Consider the following 15950-nt stretch of genomic DNA (forward strand, 5'->3'; position numbering starts at 1 on the left):
ATTTCTTTGATGTTGCACAGCACACCCTTAGAATGTAGGTGACATCCTCTCATTCCATCCCAAGAGGCTGTGATGTGCCTGAGGATACACAGCTGGTCTGCTGCATGGTTCAGGACTGGTACCCGGGTCTCAGACTCTAAGTCAAGCACTTAACTTACTTATTTTGCCTTACTTCACCTGCCTCGAATGGCCTAGAGTAGTCTTGTTATATAGTTATGGTCATCAGAGAACAGCTCTAAAATATATTCACAGCTTATGCCAATTTGTGTGTGTGTGTGTGTGTGTGTGTGTGTGTGTGTGTGTGTGTGTATGGTGGTACTGGGGTTTAACCCCATGGCCTTGAACTTGCTAGACAGGTGCTCTACCACCTGAGCCACACTCTGAGCCTTTTTTGCTTTTAGGTTACTTTTCAGGTGGGATCTTAAGTTGTAGCCCCAGTACTGGCCTTGGGCCATGACACTCTTACCAGACGACAGGTGTGCATCACCACACCAGGCTTATTGAGATGGGATTCTTATTTTTATGCCAGGTCTAGCCTTAAATTGTAGTCCTTCTGATCTCTGCCTCCTGAATAGCTCCAGCTTACCAATTTTTAAAAAAAGTTTCTAAGTAGAATAAAATGCATTGATCTTGAAGGTGGATGATTCCTCTGAAATTCTGCTTTACCAGAAGACCTCCAGGGTTCCTGGCTCTTGCCTGATCTGAAAGTTAGTGAGCCAAAAGTGAGACCAGCAGGGGGAGAGAAGGGACTAAACTGCTTGTCTTCTTTTTTCACAAGTTGGTTACCTTTGTGAAGGCTTGATGGAGAGGAGTGACAGAGAGTGGGGGCTGGCTTTGGAGGAGCGATGCTATACCACCTTCAATTCAGATGCAGAACACATACAGAACCTGGTGTATGCATGTGTTTAGCAAGCTTTGAAGGTTACCAGTCTGTATGCTTATGTATACTTGGTCTTCTGCACACAGCACATTGAAAACTGACTTTTGGATCTTTAGACACTTCAAATGGGTATTTATAGCAATTTCCTGAAGACAGGCTTTCAGAGTTCCAAAACGAATTGAACTGTGAACATTAAACCTTAAGCATTGTCTTTCTTTTAGCATTTACTATTTGATATGGTAACAGTGACTTGAAGCTGTTACATTTTTCCTTTATTTAGGAAAGAGCTGGGGTTCTTAGCACAGAAGGCACACACAAGCATGTCCTAGGCCACACCAGGTTTGTTGGGAACACAGTGGGGAGGACCTGGCAGCTAGCATAGCATTTGGCTGGCAGGGCCTAACTTCTACTCCATTGTGCGGGTCTCATTTCCTGCTTTGGGATTACTTGTGATTTGGTCTCTGGGGAAGTTTTCTCAGGAGGTGTGCCGCACAAATTTTGTTATTGTTAGGAGAATGCAGTGATCTCATTTGGACCCAGAATTCTGCCAGCATTTAAAATTCTACTCTTACAAAAGGTCTGCCTGTAGTGCACATATTATTTCAACAGAGTGGAAGCCTATCCCTGGAGTCCACCACCAACAACAGAGGAAACGATTTTATAGGCCAGCTCAGAAACTAGGCTCCAACCTGTTCACCTGCCACAGTGGTCTCTTCCATTTGCAGCTGAAAACCCTGTGGCCTTCAGGAGACCGGGAATCCTCTGCTGGCTCAGCAGAGACGGTGCTTGGAATACTCCGAAGAAAATGACTGAGAGGGAAGAATAGGGAAGGAAGTGAGAAGCAACCAGAGGGCCAGAGCTGGGGTGGAATTGGGACTGTGGGGTGGGCAGAGGGAGGAAAAAAAACCGAACAGGACAGGAAGCCCAGAATAGAAGACAAAAAAGAAAGTGCCAGCTAGAGAAAATACCGCAAAAAGAATGGAGGGGGAGGGGTGGCGACTGGGGAACGGTTTAGAAAAATAGCAATTAGTACAGCTAAAAATAAAGACCAATTTAGAGACAAAGCCAGATACACAAGGAGAAAAATAAAACTCGCCAGAACGACAATTCCTTACAAACCAAATGTTCAAGGAAATGGGGCTAATGACACCCCCTCTCGGGCTGCTTTGTAGAAGAAATGAGAAAATAGATGAGCGTGGAGCGCGGCGCTGAGCAGGTGATTGGCAGGGGGAGAAATGAGCCCAGAGCACTGGGGACCTCAGTGATTCTGGTCGTGGAGCGCAAACGCCCTGCCTGAGGCTGCACCCAAGTGTCCCCAGAGTTAGAGACGTGTCCCTGGGCTTGCACCGCAGGGTTGCTGCAGAATCTCCCAGGTCTGCCCTGGAGCCTCAAGGCCGAGGGCCGGAGGCACCCGAGTTCTGGAGCCCGCGAGGCCGTGGAGAGGGCGCCCACTCGCGGTGGCTTGGCTCGCTGAGCGCAGGCACCGCGGCCAGAGCCCTGGTGATGTCCCACCCGCATTCGCAGCGTGGGAGGGCCAAGCGCCCACGGAGTCGGGCTCGCGGGGATCCTGGATCCCGGGGGCGGGGAGACCAAAACCATGGGCCGGGTTGTGCACAGACTGCGCGGAACCGCGAGCCCTTGGCCTCCTGGTGGCGATAGGGGAGGCAATCCCCGCCTGGCCTGCCAGAGTCACCAAGCGCCGTGCGCCCTCAGGGCCGCGCCAGTCTCTCCCGGTCTGCAAGGAGAGGGCGGGTGACTGGGATGGACTCGGGCGCTGGAAACCCTGCGGGGCGGCATCTCAGGGGAGTCCCGGCGCGCGGCGAGGGAACCCCTGGGACCCACTAATCGCCCGGGCAGGGTTGCTGTCTCGGGCAGCGCAGGGTTCCTCCCGGGGTGTGCGCTGCATCCCAGGCTCAGGGTCGGGGGTCACCTGGGGTCACCCTACCCCACTCTGGTCCCCCTCCCGCCCGGGGCGGGACCCACAGCCCCACCGGCACGGGCGGGCAGGGCGCACGGAGCGCGCCACGCGGCGCCTCGCGGAGAGGAGGCGGCGGGCGGGGGCCGGGCGCGGCGGGGCGGTGCTGCGCGGGCTCCTCCTCCCGCCCTCCTCCTCTTCCTCGCCTTCCTCGGCTCGGGCTCAGCCGCCGCGCCGCCGGCTGCTCCTCCTTCCTCCCTGCGCGCCCGGGGCGATGTTCAACCGCGCCGTGAGCCGGCTGAGCAGGAAGCGGCCGCCGTCAGGTAAGCTGCTCGCGGGGTCCGCGCACGGGGATCGGGGCACCGGGAGGGACCGCGAGGAGCCGCCCCGGCCGGCGTGCCCGCTGGGCATTCCTTCCCTCCCTTCTGGGCTCGGGCGCGGCTCGGAGGTGCCGCCCCGACGGGAGCCCCGGCCACCCCGCCACTTCTCCGCTCTCGGTTGTGCGCCCCGCGGTCCCAGGCGCCGCGGGAGCGCAGAGTCTCGAGAGACGCTCCGGGGAGGAAGTTTGCCTGAAAGGGGAACTAGAGCGGTTTTCTTTTTAGTGATGGTCTGGGAGAAAAGGAGATCCAAAACCCCTCCAAACTCTGGAGGTCGTGTGGGATCTCGATTCCGAAAGCAGTACGCGGGCGGCTTCCCTCCTTTGTGGAGTGAGTTCTCCGCCTCCGCGGCGGGCGATTGGGGAAGGATGCCCCCGCGCGCAAGGGGAGGCCCGGCTGGACCGCGGGCATCCCTCTGGGCAGTCGGGCCCGCGGTGCCAGGGCCTGCAGCTCTGCACCCTGGAGCGCAAAAGTGGGGCCATGAAGGTAGCAGAACACCAGGATGGAGGTACATGTGTGGTTCGCGTCAGCGAAGCGCCAACATGGCAAAGGATTCTCTTTGACTGTCACTCTGGATCAGCCGGAGCCACAATTTGGGGCAACTTGGTGAGACAAAGAACCCACGGTGGAGATGAAACCATGCCCTTGGTCCTATCCATTTGCCCTTTCTGTTCACAATAACAGCTAGGACCTGCTGAGGCTTACTGCCTGCCAGGGACTATGTTCACCGTCTTCTGGGGACACTCTTCACCCTTAGAATAACCCGGTGAGAGAGAGTACTGAAGGCAGGAGTATTAGGTAACTTGTCCCAAAGTCACACTTACTTGGTGATGGAGAATCTTTGAAAACCATATTGCCTGACTCCCATTCAGGTGTCACAGGCTTTCCTGTCGCCCACTCCAAGATTCACTTCTGCATAGAGCCTGGAGTCTTGTGCACATGTCGATTTCCTCTTTCCACCTAACATCAAATGTGGTTAAGAGATTGCAGACTGGCTGGGTCTGAACCCCACCTCCACTACTTACCAGCTGTATAACTTACTGCAGCTATGCTCTCTTTAAGTTTAATTGAAGCCTGCCCTGCACCCATCAAATTATGCAAATCTTTGTACTTAATATTTAGGACAACCCTAATAAAGTCAGACTTCATAGTGTTTTTAGAGAGAGCGTCCTTCGTTGCCCAGCATATATTAAGTCCCCCAATAATGTTAGTGGTCCTGTTAATGTTTCCTTGTTGCCTGTGGGTCAAACGGTTCCCAGTGGGTGCTGATGGCAGTCATTCCTTATCATTGGACAGGTCCTAGGAATGGTGGTCAAAGCTGGACTCTGGAGTTAAGCTCTTGGTTCCAGCCTTGACTGTCATTCAGTGATACTGAACAAGTTCCTTGGCCTCTCTGTGCCTCAGTTCAAATGATATGCAGGAGCTGGCTCACGATGGCTTATGAGAGCCAATTGCTAAATATTCAGGAGATCTGGGAATTGGCTGCTAAGCCACAGATAGCTTGAAATTAACCCTGGTGAGATATTTACACCATGGAGATCAGCAAATGCTACAGGTCAAGGTGTGCCACCTCTGTCAGTTTCCCCACCTATAAAGTGGGTTTCATAGGGTTGTGGCTTAACTACACTAAAACATGGGAAGCCTTAGTGCAATACCAGACACATAGTAAATGCGTAACAGTTACTACCTTTTGTTTTTTCTCTCTTCTTCTATTACAAATAGAGCTGCACAGGTTGCATGTTGACTTGGATCACATTTGGGGCAAGGACTCACAAATAGAGCCGTTGAATCAGGGGAGATGCATAGGTTTAAGGGGCCAGTTTGTACCCACAAAATAAAGAGGGCAGTTTCAGGAACAGCAGTGGTACCTGTTTCAGGGCAACAGACTTTAAACTTGATGAACTGTGGTCATATCTCTGATAGTTAAGCATCACAGGTTGGTATTGGATGCCTGGATGCCAAAGCCCTATGTCCTTGGAAATTTTAGGTTTATGCTCCCTTTATGGAAAAGAACATGAGTGTTTGCCATTTTGATTACTACTCCCCAGCAGCAGGAGACAAAGGAGTCAAGTGAGAGAAGGGTCACAAACAGAGGTATTGGGAAGCCCACCAAGTGATCCACAGGACTGTACTGATTTTGGGTGGTAATTTTGTCTTTGTTTTTCTTTTCTTCAGTGCTGGGGATTGGACCCAGGGCTTTACACATGCTAGGCAAGAGGTTCTTAGGTTCCACAAAAGCAGGATCCATCCTGCAGGAGCCCTGCTTTGGGCCTAGCTGCAATCCTGTCTCCTGAAGCACTTTCTGTGTTAAGACTTTTTTTGCTTTTCAGCAAAATCCTGTCGGAGGTGATGTCAGAGGCTGAGGGTTTTTGAGTTCCTAATCTACTTCCAAGGTTCAAAGTGGAATTCCCTTAGTCTGTTTTCAGGGCTTCTCAACATGTCTTCTACCAGCCGAATGGGAGTGGGGGGGGTGGAGGGGGAGGTGGGAAGGCTTGATAAAATGAACTTCCCAGGTCTTATCCCAGTTCAATCTTGGGGACCAGAGGCAAGTTAGCTGCATTTTTAATAGGCATCCCCAATGATTTTTATGCCACTGAAGTGTAAGGACCCCTTAAAGGAGTCTTTCTACTCACCCTGCCCCCACAACAACTTGCATTGTTGATAACTGGGCCATACCCATCTGAAAAGCAGTCAAAGCCACACTCCCTAACCCTGCCATGCAGCCAGGCTGAGGGGTGACCTTTCAGGGGAATTCCCACCCTGCCAGGCAGGCCACCCGGGCCTGTTATCCATTATCCCATTAAACCCTTGGGAACAGTTTCAGATTTATTACTGGGCTTAAGTTTTTATTTAAGGATGACAGTCTACATAGCAATTTAATGTTTTTGTTTTAACAACCCAACAGCAAGCATCTTGGCAGCTGGGTAAACTTTCTTTGCAGAACCTCATGGCCCAGGCCTGGGGGTTTGCGGAGAACGAGGCTGGCCTGGCCTGCAGGCACAGAGGCCTGGACGAGGGTATTGTTTTGTGCAAGTGAAGTCAGCCCAGGAGCCCACCATGTCTGTGGCTCCAGCTGAGAGCTGCCTACATAGATGGGTTGGCAGGAGGTACTGACTGCTTTCTTGGCTGTCACTGGTCTGTATTGATCTTGTGTCTCCTTTTCTCACTGGTGGAAAACTTGAAAACCCAGGTAGGTGTTTGGAAATTCCTGAGTGAATGAGCTGCCTCCCTCCCTGGTTTAAGTAATCCCCTCGGTCCCCTGATGCTGCTGGGCTCTGGAGAACCTGCTGTTTCAGTGTACTAAATATATTCTCATCGGTTTCTTCTGCTTCCCTCAGATAGCTGTCCACTGCAGTAGCCTGGGGGTGGCCATGGGAGCAGAGGGGGCCCAGTCAGGCGATAGCAGCTGCCCCTTGATAAGAACTGTCAGGAGGCATCTGCCGGAGTGAAACAGTCCCCTACAGACTTCCGGGGACAAATTTCCCTTCCAAGCCAGTTCTCATATTTCGAGGCTCTGCCAAGAGGTCTGGTCAGCCTTGCTGCCCCTCCATATGGTGCTCAGGACCCCTAATGTGGTTTGCCCTCCCTTTCAGTCCTGTTCTCCTGCTCTCCACTCTGCCCTGGAGGGATTGAACACTCCCTCCTCTGTGCCTTTGCTCCTCCAGCTTGTGCTCTGTCTTGTCTCAATGCCTGGGTCTCCCTGATGCAGGCCTTGTGGTCTCCTCATCTCTATGCCTGACAGCACAGCCTTTCTGGCAGGAGCTCTGAGACTTGTCCAGACCATTCCCAAAGGAGCAGACCAGAGAACTTGCCTTGGGCCCTAGTTCAGGGCTACCTGCTTAGGTATCTGTTCAGTTGTTTTGTTAAAATTTATTTAGACAATGAATATGGAGGTAACAACCCCTCTCCTCTGCCTCTGCCATTCATACATATCCCCAAAGTCATGGTAAATTCCATGACTAAAAGGGCCCGGTCTCAAAACTTGCATTTCTTATTCTTCTTTTTTCCCTGGCTCTGCATCCCGCCAACAGGGGTGTGGGGGGGGGGGGGCAGTGAGCCACGCTTCTGCACTTCCTTGCTCTCCTCTAACTTGTTTTTTGTGGTACTAGAGTTTGAACTCGGCTTCCTGATTGCCAGACAGGTGCTCTACTGCTTGAGCCACAACTCCAGCCCTTGCTGGCTTCTTTGTCATAAGTTATTTCACCTCTCTGTGTCCTCCTTTCCTTATCTGTAAGATGGAGCCAGTGATGGGACCAAGTTCTAAGTATTATTATAAAGTTTAGAGGGTTTCAGTAAGTGCCCAATAAATGTCGCTATTTTTATCAGCTGCCATCTTCCACTCAGTGCCCTCTGACCCCTCCCTCAGTGCCTGGTATAGCTCATTCCTCAGAAAACATTGATTATTATGATCAATATACAGGAGTGCCAGACACAAGGCTGATCCTGAGGAAGACATAACCCCTGGTCTTAAGAAATGTGTGGTCTGATCCTGGAGGAAAAAAAGAGTTGCTTATCTTGCTTTTTATAAATTAGATTAACTATTTTTGTGGTGCTGGGGATTATGCCTTCCAGGCAAGTGCTCTACCACTGGCCACATCTCCAGCCCAGAAGTCTCTTATCTTGACTTGATGCTAGGAGCAGGGGATAAGAAAGTGGAATGGGAGAGTAAGTCAGGCCCCAGAGGAAGCACAGGAGCTTCCGGGAATGAAGAAAAATCAATGACAGGGTCTTCATTTTCAGCCTCACGATGGGGTCTCATCATGGTTTTCTTTTTTCTAGGGCTTCTGCCTAGAAAGTGGGGATTCTTGAGAGGCTACAAATAATAGTTTGGCATTCTTATTTCCTTCCCTCTAGTAGACACTGGAAACCGGTGGCCATCTGTTGTTTAGTCCACTCAAAAGAGGATGTTGAGGCTTGTTTTTACTTCGGACCTGGGGTGCTTGAGAGCACTTCAGCCCCTGCCTTTCTCAGAAACGGTGGCTCCGAGAAGGCAGAGGAGTTTTGGTCTGCGCAAAACTTCTCAGTTGGACCTCAGAGCATGGAACGTAAGGAATGGCCCCACTCTTTCAGGAGATGTTCTCAGCTTACCCATGGCCGTGACCCTGATGGGGAAGGGGATGAGCGAGTGTCCTGTGCAGACACAGGTGCACAGGTGACCTCTGAAGGGCTGCTTTGAGCACTTTCTTCGAGGTCCAAGCCCTTCTGTGGAAATGCAATGACGCCCTTTCTGAGCCGAACCAACCCTCTGCTTCCTGTTTTCCAGCTTGATCTTGCATGTTGGCTATTATTATGATCATTTAAAACCGTTTTCACTTTTATTGTTATTTTCTGCTAACTGTAGTTCACTTGCTTAAATCTTCCTGACTGGGCACTGGCACGCCTGCAAGGTAGTGCTGAGATGCTAGATACTGGAGCGATGAACACTTAAGTAATATTTAGCTACAATGTTTCCACGACCCAGTTCCTTCAGCCTGAAGCATATCACCAGTTGTAACAGATGGACTCTCTGATTCTAAATGGAGATGAACTTTTTTTTTAATGTGCTATGCTTGATGTGGCATGGATGATGTGAGGTTTTTAAATAAGTGGTGTGGGGTGTATCTCTTTCTTTAAACTCCATTGCAAGGTAAAGTGCATTTGAAAAAAGGGAGTGTGTGTTGCATCAAACCACTTTGGAATTTTGGGGTAACATCTCTGCCTTTTCCTGGGCTTGAATATGTACTTTGCTTTCTCTAAGACACTGTGACTTTTGGCAGGTCCTTCGGGAGCGTAAATTGCCTCTGCTGTTGAGGAAGCTGGATATGGAGATCTTACTGAGATATTATTTGACCTGGGAAAATTGACTAGGTGGGTTCATTTCATGGACCTTTCTGCAGATGAATAGCAGAAAGTGAGCATTCAGTTGTGATGAGTGTTGCAGGTGCTTTTTGAGTATGGATTTCTAGGGAATTGATGTCTGGTGAAAGTCTCTATTAGTCATGACATCATAGCATCTATAAATAATGCATTACGAAATAGGCTGCAAGCAGCCAGCCCCAGCCATCTGCAGGGTAACACTGAAGGAATGGCTTTTCCTGAAGTCAGCCACACAGAGCAGCACAAATGGAAATGGAAAATGTGTGTACATGGCTCGTGCGCTAGATGGGTCTCCCCGGTCTTCCATGATTTCTGTCTGCATGGAATTGGCCCCAGTTTTCTCAGTCTTTTCTCACAGTGTGATGGTTCCCTGCTTCTTCAAGGCTGTTGCGTTCTGGTCTCAGTGTGAAGATCAACAGAAATAAAATTAAAAACAGTCGAGGAGGCTTGTGGGAAGGAGAAGGTACCTTGGAGTTCAAATATCTGGTTTTGGACCATGAGTTCTGACTTCCTGGCTGGGTGATCTTTACAAGTTCCTGTGCCTCAGTGTCCTTATCCATATCATCAACCATATGGGAATATTTTTGTGGGAGTTGAATGATTTAGGCCAAAGCTCAGAGCAGAACCTAGTATATTGTAAATAATTTGCAACTGTGAAGTGTTATTATCAGCTAATGACAGATTAATCTGACAATAAATTTATGGAATAATTGTATCGGCACGCACAATTTTAAGAACTAAGGTACTTTAAAGAGTTTAGGAGCTAAAAAAAATCCCTTTGGTTCATGCTAAAATGTTTTACAGTTGAACTAAGAACAACAAAAAATAAATGGAGCTGGATAAAATTGAAACAAATGTTATCACAAACAGTTCCTCACTGGTGGGAGAGATTGGTAAGCTGCTGGAAAAACATGGCTAACATTTTTCCCACCTCTGCACCCCAATCCTGCTTTCTTGTGTAATCCACCTGAAATGGTAGCTTTGTCAGTGGAAAAGGATGAGAGTTTGGGAGCTTTGTGGATCCAAGGGCCAGGAACTGTGAGATCCTGGGGTTGTTTTATTCTTAGGTTTAGAAGTAACTGCTTGCTATTGAAAATGGCTATGTATTTCTCCTCTACATTACTGGTCGAGTAATGGTGAGCCAAGATGGCATGGCATGCACAGAAAATAGAGGAAGTCTCCTGAGCAGAGCACTCTGAGTCAAAAAAGTGCCCTGAGTTGAAGTCGAAATCTAGGGTAATGCCAAGTGGAGTAGATGCTGCTTAGTCTCACTGGAGGTTGGGGATAATGACTTAGAAAAAAGGGATGCTAGCCAGGTGCTGGTGGCTCATGCCTATAATCCTAGCTATTTAAGAGGCTTGAGATCAGGGGGATGGTGATTTGAGGCCAGCCCAGGCAAATAGTTAGAGAGACCCTATCTTGAAAAATACTCAACACAAAACAAGGCTGGCAGAGTGGCTCAAGTGCAACAGCACCTGCCTAGCAAGTGTGAGGTTCTGAGTTCAAACCCCAGTACCAAAAAAAAAAAAAGGATGCTATTATGGCCTAAGGTGATCTGAGTGTGTCTCCCAAAGTTCATATTGAAATTTAATCCCTGTTGTGAGATATTTAGAACGTGGACACTTATTCTGATGATGTTTAGAGGCAGGGCATTTGGGAAGTGATTAAGATCAGATAAGGTCATCAGCATGGAGCCTTCATGATGGCTCTGTAAGAAGAGGGAGAGAGACTACAAGACACATGAGTGCTCCCTATCTTGCCATGTGATTCCCTACACCATCTGAGGACTCTGTTAGCAAGAATGGCATCACCAGATGCAACCCTCCTGACCTTGCACCTCCAGAACCATAAGCCCAAATAAATCTCTTTTCTTTATTAAGTAGCCTGCTTCAAGTATTTCATTATGGTAATGAATAACAGACTGAATGCACATGCAGTTAAAGTGAATGATGTTTGCAAAAGCTGCTTCATCAAACTCTGTCTACTTTATACCACTATCAACCAAAAAAGGATTTAAAAAAACAAAACAAAAGGAGGGGCATACCCAATAGCCTTAATCAAACTTGCAGGTCAATCCAGAAGTCTTGGAAAAATTCAAACCAGTATTTCTAAGGAAAGTAAAAAACATGATAGATAGTAGAAGAATCCTATAGACAGCTTATGGAGGCATAGGTAGGCAAAAGCAGGGAGAATTTCTCTTTATTCAGGGTGCCAAAGTCAGGAAACAAATCACCATAGCCACTGAGACCTAAAATGACCCTCTCTTCTGTGATGGCGCCAGTATCACATTTGATACCGGGAAGATGGGTACCCAGGAAGGAATCAAGTGAGGGGGTTCCTGGTGGGAACTGCCTGGGTCCCAATACTGGTTCCATCCAGAGCTTCCCTAGCTGGGTCACCTGGACTTTTATTTCTCAATCTGTAGATGAAGGGATCTAGACCAGATTAGTGGGTTCTGAGTTGCACAACTTTTTGTTTAAATGAAAGCTGGCACAGAAAACTAACATGCAAAATTACTAGCATAGGAAATAAAGCAGGTAGGTAACAAGGTCTTACCTTGGTGCATTCTGGTGGCGAAGTGGCGGTGAAGCCCCTAGCATGGTTTGGTTTATTATTGGAGAGTGCCAGGGGTTTTGCATCCTTCTAGACCACAGTGGAAGACTTATGGCAGAGGTGTCGTTCTGTAACAGCTTGGCTGCTGGAGACTGTTCCTGAACAGCCCGCTTGTGTCTCTGGGTTTATTTACCTAAGTGTGAATCTGCTGGCGAAGTGGGGTAAATGGCAAGCTGTGTTCTCTGGGCAAGGCTCAACAGAGCGAGTCAGACATTCCTGTGATCTGTTTGTTTCATCTTTGCGGACATGCTCTGTGTGCAAGAGCTTGTCATTTCAGTTTTGACAAAGAGAGCAGGGAACAAATTTCCTATCCAAGAGCTGAAGAGTCACTTTGGAAAACCAGCAGAGCCATTTGATGTGTTTGAGTGAGCTGGCCTCTTGATTAGAGGAACAGGGTTGTCCCAAATTAAGTCCCCCGTCACTAATGAATTTCAACACACAAACCCTCCTGGGTTTTATTCTATTTTTTTAAAATTAATTAATTAATTAATTGAGACTGGGGGTTTGAACTCGGGCCTTCACACTTGCAAAGCAGGTGCTCTACCACTTGGGCCACACCTCCAGTCCATTTTGCTCTGGCTATTTTGGAGATATGGTCTGGCAAAGTATTTCCCAGGGCTGGCCTTGAACCATGATCCACCCAATCTCAGCCTCCTAGAATTACAGATGAAGCCACTGGCACCCAGCTTCTGTTTTATTTTTGTAAGGTGCCACAAAGTAGAGTCTCAGCAGATTAAGAGGTTAAGGTATAAAGCCAGGTGTGATGATGCACACCTGTAATCCCAGCACTTGGGAGTCTGAGGCAGAATGATAGTGTGTTCAAGGCCAGCCTGGTCTACACAGTGAGACCCTATCTTAAAAAAACAAACAAAAACAGAGGTTAAGATGTGTGTGGCTGTGCCCCTCAGTAAGACAAGAGATCATAGAAGCTGTCACTATTAAGTCCAGTGTATTCTGCTACAAATTTTCTCAAAAACATTTTTAGCTGTATGGCTACCTAGCTATTTTCAGTAATTAATATTTGTAAGATTTTTCATTAATCCTTTAAAAATGACTTGTGTTGCTGATTTCTTAATTGAAAGTTTATTTTCTCCTGGATTCAAAATTTCTTTATAGAAACATGTCTCTAGCTTTGAAAAATGTCAGTGAAGAAAAAGTATTAAATGTAAAAAAAGTTCACTCCATAGATCATTATGGGAGCAGTGGGGAGAAGGGACTAACACTTGTTGCATCAGCTGTGACCCAAGCCAGGTCCCCTCCAGAGGACACATAATAATTACACAGTATTGGATACTGTGTGCATTTAAATGTGTATGCAATGTAATGGTGAGATCAGGGGAGTTAGCACTTCTTTGTGTTGAACATTCAGCATCCCGCCCACTTCTAGGGGTCAGGGAAATATATTCAAATGCACACAGTAGTTTTGCCCAAGGTCTTAGAGTTTGTGTCAGCTGAGCTGGGATTTGAACCTGGGCCCATACAAACTGATATCCCAGTTTTTTTTCCTTGACTCTAGCACAGGGTTAGATTCTGCAGAGTGAAACATGTTTGTGCTTTCACTTCCTCCTTTGGCCAAGGGGCCACAGTGTGTTAGTTAGAGACCCCCACCCCTTTCCATGGGTCAAGAGGGTTGATGTGTCTTGAATCAGTTGGTAGCAGATGTGTCATGTAGTCATCACCCCTTTACTGGCTGCACCAACGCGTGACGGGATTGCGGAATAACCCAGGCCTCAGGGTAAATGATGTTTAATGCAGTGTTTTAAGGATCAAAACTAATGCAAACATTAGTTTTGCATGATGAACCAAATAGTGAAAGTTTAAATCAAGACCAGATAAGTAACAGTGGGATGCCCAGCCTTATTAGAAACTGAGGCAAAAGGGAAAATTAGGAACACCAATCCTGTCTTTGTTAAATTTTCAGTATTTTGTCTGTCATGAATTGTTTGCATTAATTTTTTTTTGGTAGTACTGTGGTTTGAACTCAGGACCTTATGCTTGCTAATAAGCAGGTGCTCTACAACTTGAGCCATGCCTCCAGTCATTTTTGCTTTAGTTGGTTTTTGAATAGGGACTCACTTTTATGCCTAGGCTGACCTGGGCTGCCATCCTCCCATTTACCCTCCCCTTGTTACCTGGGATGACAGGCATGCACCACTGTCCCCAGCTTTTATTGGTTGAGATAAGGTCTCACAAACTTTTTGCCTGGGTTGGCATCAAACTGCTATCCTCCTGATCTCTGCCTCTGAATAGCTAGGATTACAGGCGTGAGCCGTGGTGCCCAGCTTTATGCATTAATTTTGCTTTAAAAATTACATGATGGTACTTATCTTCATGCCTGAGTATTTGGCAACTCCTTTGATTTTCCATCCTCATCCTGGTCCCAGTCCTTCTCTGTGTTTTATGTACCAGACAGTGAGCAGATGAGGAGCTGGAGAATAAGTGGGGTGAGGGGATGGAGGAGCTTTCAGATTAGTGGGAGGCAGTCCTACTGATAGTCCAACATGACACCATAATTATAAGACTGCTTAAAGCCAGGGACCTTGACTGCCATTGAGTCAGGGTCCTTGGGAGGAAGGTGGAGGATACTCAGGGCTGCCTGGGAGTTGTTCAGTGGACATTCATTGGGGAAGGATGTGTCAGGACATTGCATTGCTCTGAACCTCAGTTCTGTCTGCACAAGGCAATAGCTCCTTCCTCACTAGACTGAGTCCACTGTGTTAAGCACCTGACATGTGACTTGTGTTTTCTGCGATGGTTATGTGCACATCGTACCATCCTTATATACATTGCACGTAGATGACAGAACTCTCAGCCATGACATCTGAATCTTGTTTTGCAGACATTCACGACAGTGATGGTAGTTCAAGCAGCAGCCACCAGAGCCTCAGGAGCACAGCCAAGTGGGCGGCCTCCCTGGAGAATCTGCTGGAAGACCCAGAAGGCGTGAAGAGATTTAGGGTTTGCCTTTTTTCTTGTTAATCAGGATTGATGCAATCGGTGAAGAAGTTTAGATGTGTGTGTGTGGTGGGGAGGGAGGATCAGTACAGACTATAACCCTGTCCTTGCATGAGGGTAAGAACTTCTTCATCACTTGTGACTAGGTGAGCAACACTCTCATGGATGGCCCTGCACTACCACTGAGGGCATGCACTGTGTCCTTGGTTGTCTTGTAGTTAGGTACAAAGGGTAGGGTGATTGGGAAAAGGTGCTGTACCCAGTGGTGGATTCTGTAGAAAAAATATCCAGCCCTGGGCTGCTTGGAAAGGTGGTCTGGGTCTGTCTGGTATGAAGGTTTGTTCTCTTGAATCTTGGGTATTCTCTAGATGCATTATTCCCAGTGAGAAAGGCCAAGTGGAAGTTGGGGAAGGAGCCTCTACAAGGAGGACTGACAGATAGAGAAGTGTCGATGCCACCTAGAATAACTTCCGGCCAGCAGAACCCCAGGTGCCAGTTAGAGGGCATGTGTGAACTCCAGTATTGAACCTTAGCAACTTCCATCTTTAAGTTGGGCTGTCAGGCTTCCAAGAAGCCTCATCTGCACTGAGGCTCCTCCGTCAGGACTCTTGAGTGTTGTCTAGATGTCAGAGGTCTGCACAGTAGAGTAGCTGGCTATGCTGTGTGCTAACTCCCCAACAATTGCCACAGGAAAACACACCTCTGACTTAAAATAGTCTTCACCATGGCATTTTAGACGTGCTTAATATGTTTTCTTTTCTTTTGTTTAAAAAAAAATGGGCCTGGTTTTGAAGGAATGTACTTTGTTTAAACAGTGTCTGGAAGGAACTAATACATCTTCCACTTTAATTTACTTTTCGGTAATTTATTGTCAGCTTAGAAATGCCAGTAGATTCCTGCTTCATTTTTATTCTTCCTTACAGTGTCAAAGCCATGAAGGTCAAATGCATAGGAAATTCTAGCTTTAACATTAACTGCTCTTTGTTTTTCTGTGTGGAGTTTTCCAAGAGTAACTCAACCAGGCTCTGCTGAATTTTGCCAAATTAGTCCGTGAAAGGAAATGTATCATTTATTTTTTTAAGTTAAATACTATATGGACTTTTTTTTCTTTTTATCCATAGGAATTTTTGAAAAAGGAATTCAGTGAAGAAAATGTTTTGTTTTGGCTAGCGTGTGAAGATTTTAAGAAAATGCAAGATAAGAAGCAGGTATTTCTTCTACTTTATAGATTCTTTCTTGATGATTTTTTTCCTTTCCTTATACAGTTCCAGCTATCTGCCTCATAGGTTTTAAAATTGCTTAAAGAAATATGATTCCTATGATATTTGAGGGAAGATTTAAGCTTCCCTTAGGA

The 15950-nt window shown here is 47.4% G+C and overlaps 1 protein-coding gene across 4 annotated transcripts in view; it reads left to right on the forward strand.

Moving 5' to 3' along the window:
* Positions 1–2967: 2967 nt before the first annotated feature.
* Rgs10 (regulator of G protein signaling 10) overlaps positions 2968–15950 on the forward strand; it is a 36180-nt gene continuing 23197 nt past the window's right edge. For 2 of the 4 annotated variants that reach the window (XM_074078207.1, XM_074078206.1), the window contains exons 1-3: positions 2968–3118; positions 14481–14599; positions 15718–15804. In XM_074078207.1, the coding sequence (XP_073934308.1) occupies positions 3070–3118; positions 14481–14599; positions 15718–15804 (255 nt within the window). In that variant the 5' untranslated portion in view covers positions 2968–3069. Of the gene's footprint in view, positions 3119–3412; positions 3681–8090; positions 8218–14480; positions 14600–15717; positions 15805–15950 lie in introns of those variants that run through there. The other 2 variants (XM_074078209.1, XM_074078208.1) reach the window with 2 other exon arrangements.

Source organism: Castor canadensis, chromosome 7 (genome assembly GCF_047511655.1).
Source record: "Castor canadensis chromosome 7, mCasCan1.hap1v2, whole genome shotgun sequence".
NCBI classification, from domain to species: Eukaryota; Metazoa; Chordata; class Mammalia; order Rodentia; family Castoridae; genus Castor; species Castor canadensis.